This window comes from Verticillium alfalfae, genomic scaffold (genome assembly GCF_000150825.1).
Source record: "Verticillium alfalfae VaMs.102 supercont1.2 genomic scaffold, whole genome shotgun sequence".
In the NCBI taxonomy this organism is placed as follows: Eukaryota; Fungi; Ascomycota; class Sordariomycetes; order Glomerellales; family Plectosphaerellaceae; genus Verticillium; species Verticillium alfalfae.
Window position 1 is genome coordinate 2,997,421 of NW_003315037.1, and position 1,979 is coordinate 2,999,399.

Here is a 1,979-nt window from a genome sequence, read left to right on the forward strand (position 1 = left end):
GAATGACTGAGCAGATGACATGAGAGACGTTCGATGACGTGTAGCGCCCATACATTTTCCCTTTCCCGTGTTGCGCAGCTAACTTGACGATAGATGGAGGTTGAATCAAAATCACTTCTAGATCATCTATTGGCTGAACGGCGAACATCATTCAACACATGACCAACCGATTCAAGCTACAGGCGCTGGCAATACGGGCCACTCGAAGACCAAGAATGCTTCCTCGAAGGTCGTAGCATGCCGCTCTGCATGCACCCATGGCAGTGGTCGATGCGTTCTGGGGCGCATGAGACGGCTCTCTGCCGGATCCTGCGAGTCGATAGTTTTCCCCTGTGTTGCCAATGCCTGTATCTGAGACGAGGCAGCACGTTGGGGAACCGCCATGGAAGGTCCTGTGTCGTGTTGACCCTCGCCATGAGGCGCGCTCAGTTGGTCTTGACTCTTCTCGCGAGCTTCAATCGCTCCAAGACGATGAGCCGGCTGAAAGTGTTCCACGTTCCAAGCGAATATTCACCTCTGGACCGAATAGACACACTTTAGTCCTGATTCAAATAAATCACATGGCTTGTGGCATTTGCGTTCCTGATGGTGCACGCCAGATGATTACTAATGAACACCCCTTTCACAATATCTCACATGGCACACTGGCTTCCGCCACATACTGGGCGCACCGCCACACCCTTAATTCTCGCCTAGTGGATCTGCCCATTTTAGTAACCTCGCTCTCGTCTTCCGTCACGGTGGCGACAAAACAGTGGACTTCTTCTTCTTCGCCATAACTCTCTACACCCGGAACTTTTATTCCCAGTTATCCTCCTCATTGGATTGGAGCTGTGGCCGTGTGGGCCTCCCTCATGCGACGCCTCAACTCTTGACTCAATTACTAGGTATGCTGGCAGCCTAAAGTGTCGTGGCTGTGCAGTATAGCTCGTACGTAGGAGCCCTCTCGCGCCAAACCTCGGCTTACACTGTTCCATTGAATTCTTCTTTCGCTCCGACTCTCGTCAATGGAAGCGTCTGAAGAGAAGAATCGACTGAGCTGCTCCCGTGTGACCTATTTTGCTGTGCAGGTTGCCTCTTCAAGAGGCCAGACAGGGCTCTTACGCTGCCAAGACTTGACACATCAGTGGCGGGTGCATCCAGACCCACATCAAATTGTGGCTGGAGGATGATGCACCAGTGACAACCCCAAGCTGACGTCGCCTTGTTGCGACAACCATCCACTGCAGGCATCCATGTTGGCATCGATCCCAGCATCTGTCATGTGTGATCCAATGGCATGTGCGCTGCGGCTCAAGCCCCCGAGGCCTCGTAATCTGTCGTCGTCGCCGGCGGATCTCCAGAAACATGGGCGACGTCCGACCTGAGGGGCCTATACCCTTGGCGTGCTCTCTGCTTTCCTCACCATTCCCCTCTCTCCCAGACACTTGAACTTGAACCCAAGCATACATCTACATATGGGCTCATTTTTCGTCACACCTCCGACACCGACCACTCCTACCGAACGACGGACTGAGCTCATGACCAGGCCCGAACGCACCATGGCGCCGTCCATCGATTCGGCCCTGGGCACGGCCGACATGGCTAACGAGCAGAGGGGCCTTCTCGAGCTCATCGACAAGCTTCAGTTCGCCCAGCTCGACAATGTCAAGCTGCCGCAAATCGTCGTGGTGGGCGATCAGTCTGCAGGCAAGAGTTCGGTTCTCGAAGCCATCACCGGCACCCCATTTCCTCGCGATGCGGGCGCTTGCACACGATTCGCGACCGAGATTCGCATGAGGCGATCCAACGAGCCGTCACTCACTGTCTCCATCATTCCTGACAAGCACCGCAACTTTTCGCGATCAGGAGCGCCTGAAGCAATTTCGGCGGCATGGTCGACCACGACATGCCCTTTGACGCATTGATGCGGTCTTGCCGTCGATCTCATCGCTCCCAAGAAACATTCCCGGCAGGTTCGCCGCCCGCGACATTTTTGG

At 54.9% G+C, this 1,979-nt stretch overlaps 1 protein-coding gene across 1 annotated transcript in view; it reads left to right on the forward strand.

Moving 5' to 3' along the window:
* Nucleotides 1-1,541: 1,541 nt before the first annotated feature.
* VDBG_02391 (conserved hypothetical protein) overlaps nucleotides 1,542-1,979 on the forward strand; it is a gene marked incomplete at both ends in the record, with an annotated part of 2,560 nt that continues 2,122 nt past the window's right edge. Inside the window, one exon of the mRNA XM_003008157.1 lies at nucleotides 1,542-1,876. Within this exon, the coding sequence (XP_003008203.1) occupies nucleotides 1,542-1,876 (335 nt within the window). The remainder of the gene's footprint in view (nucleotides 1,877-1,979) is intronic.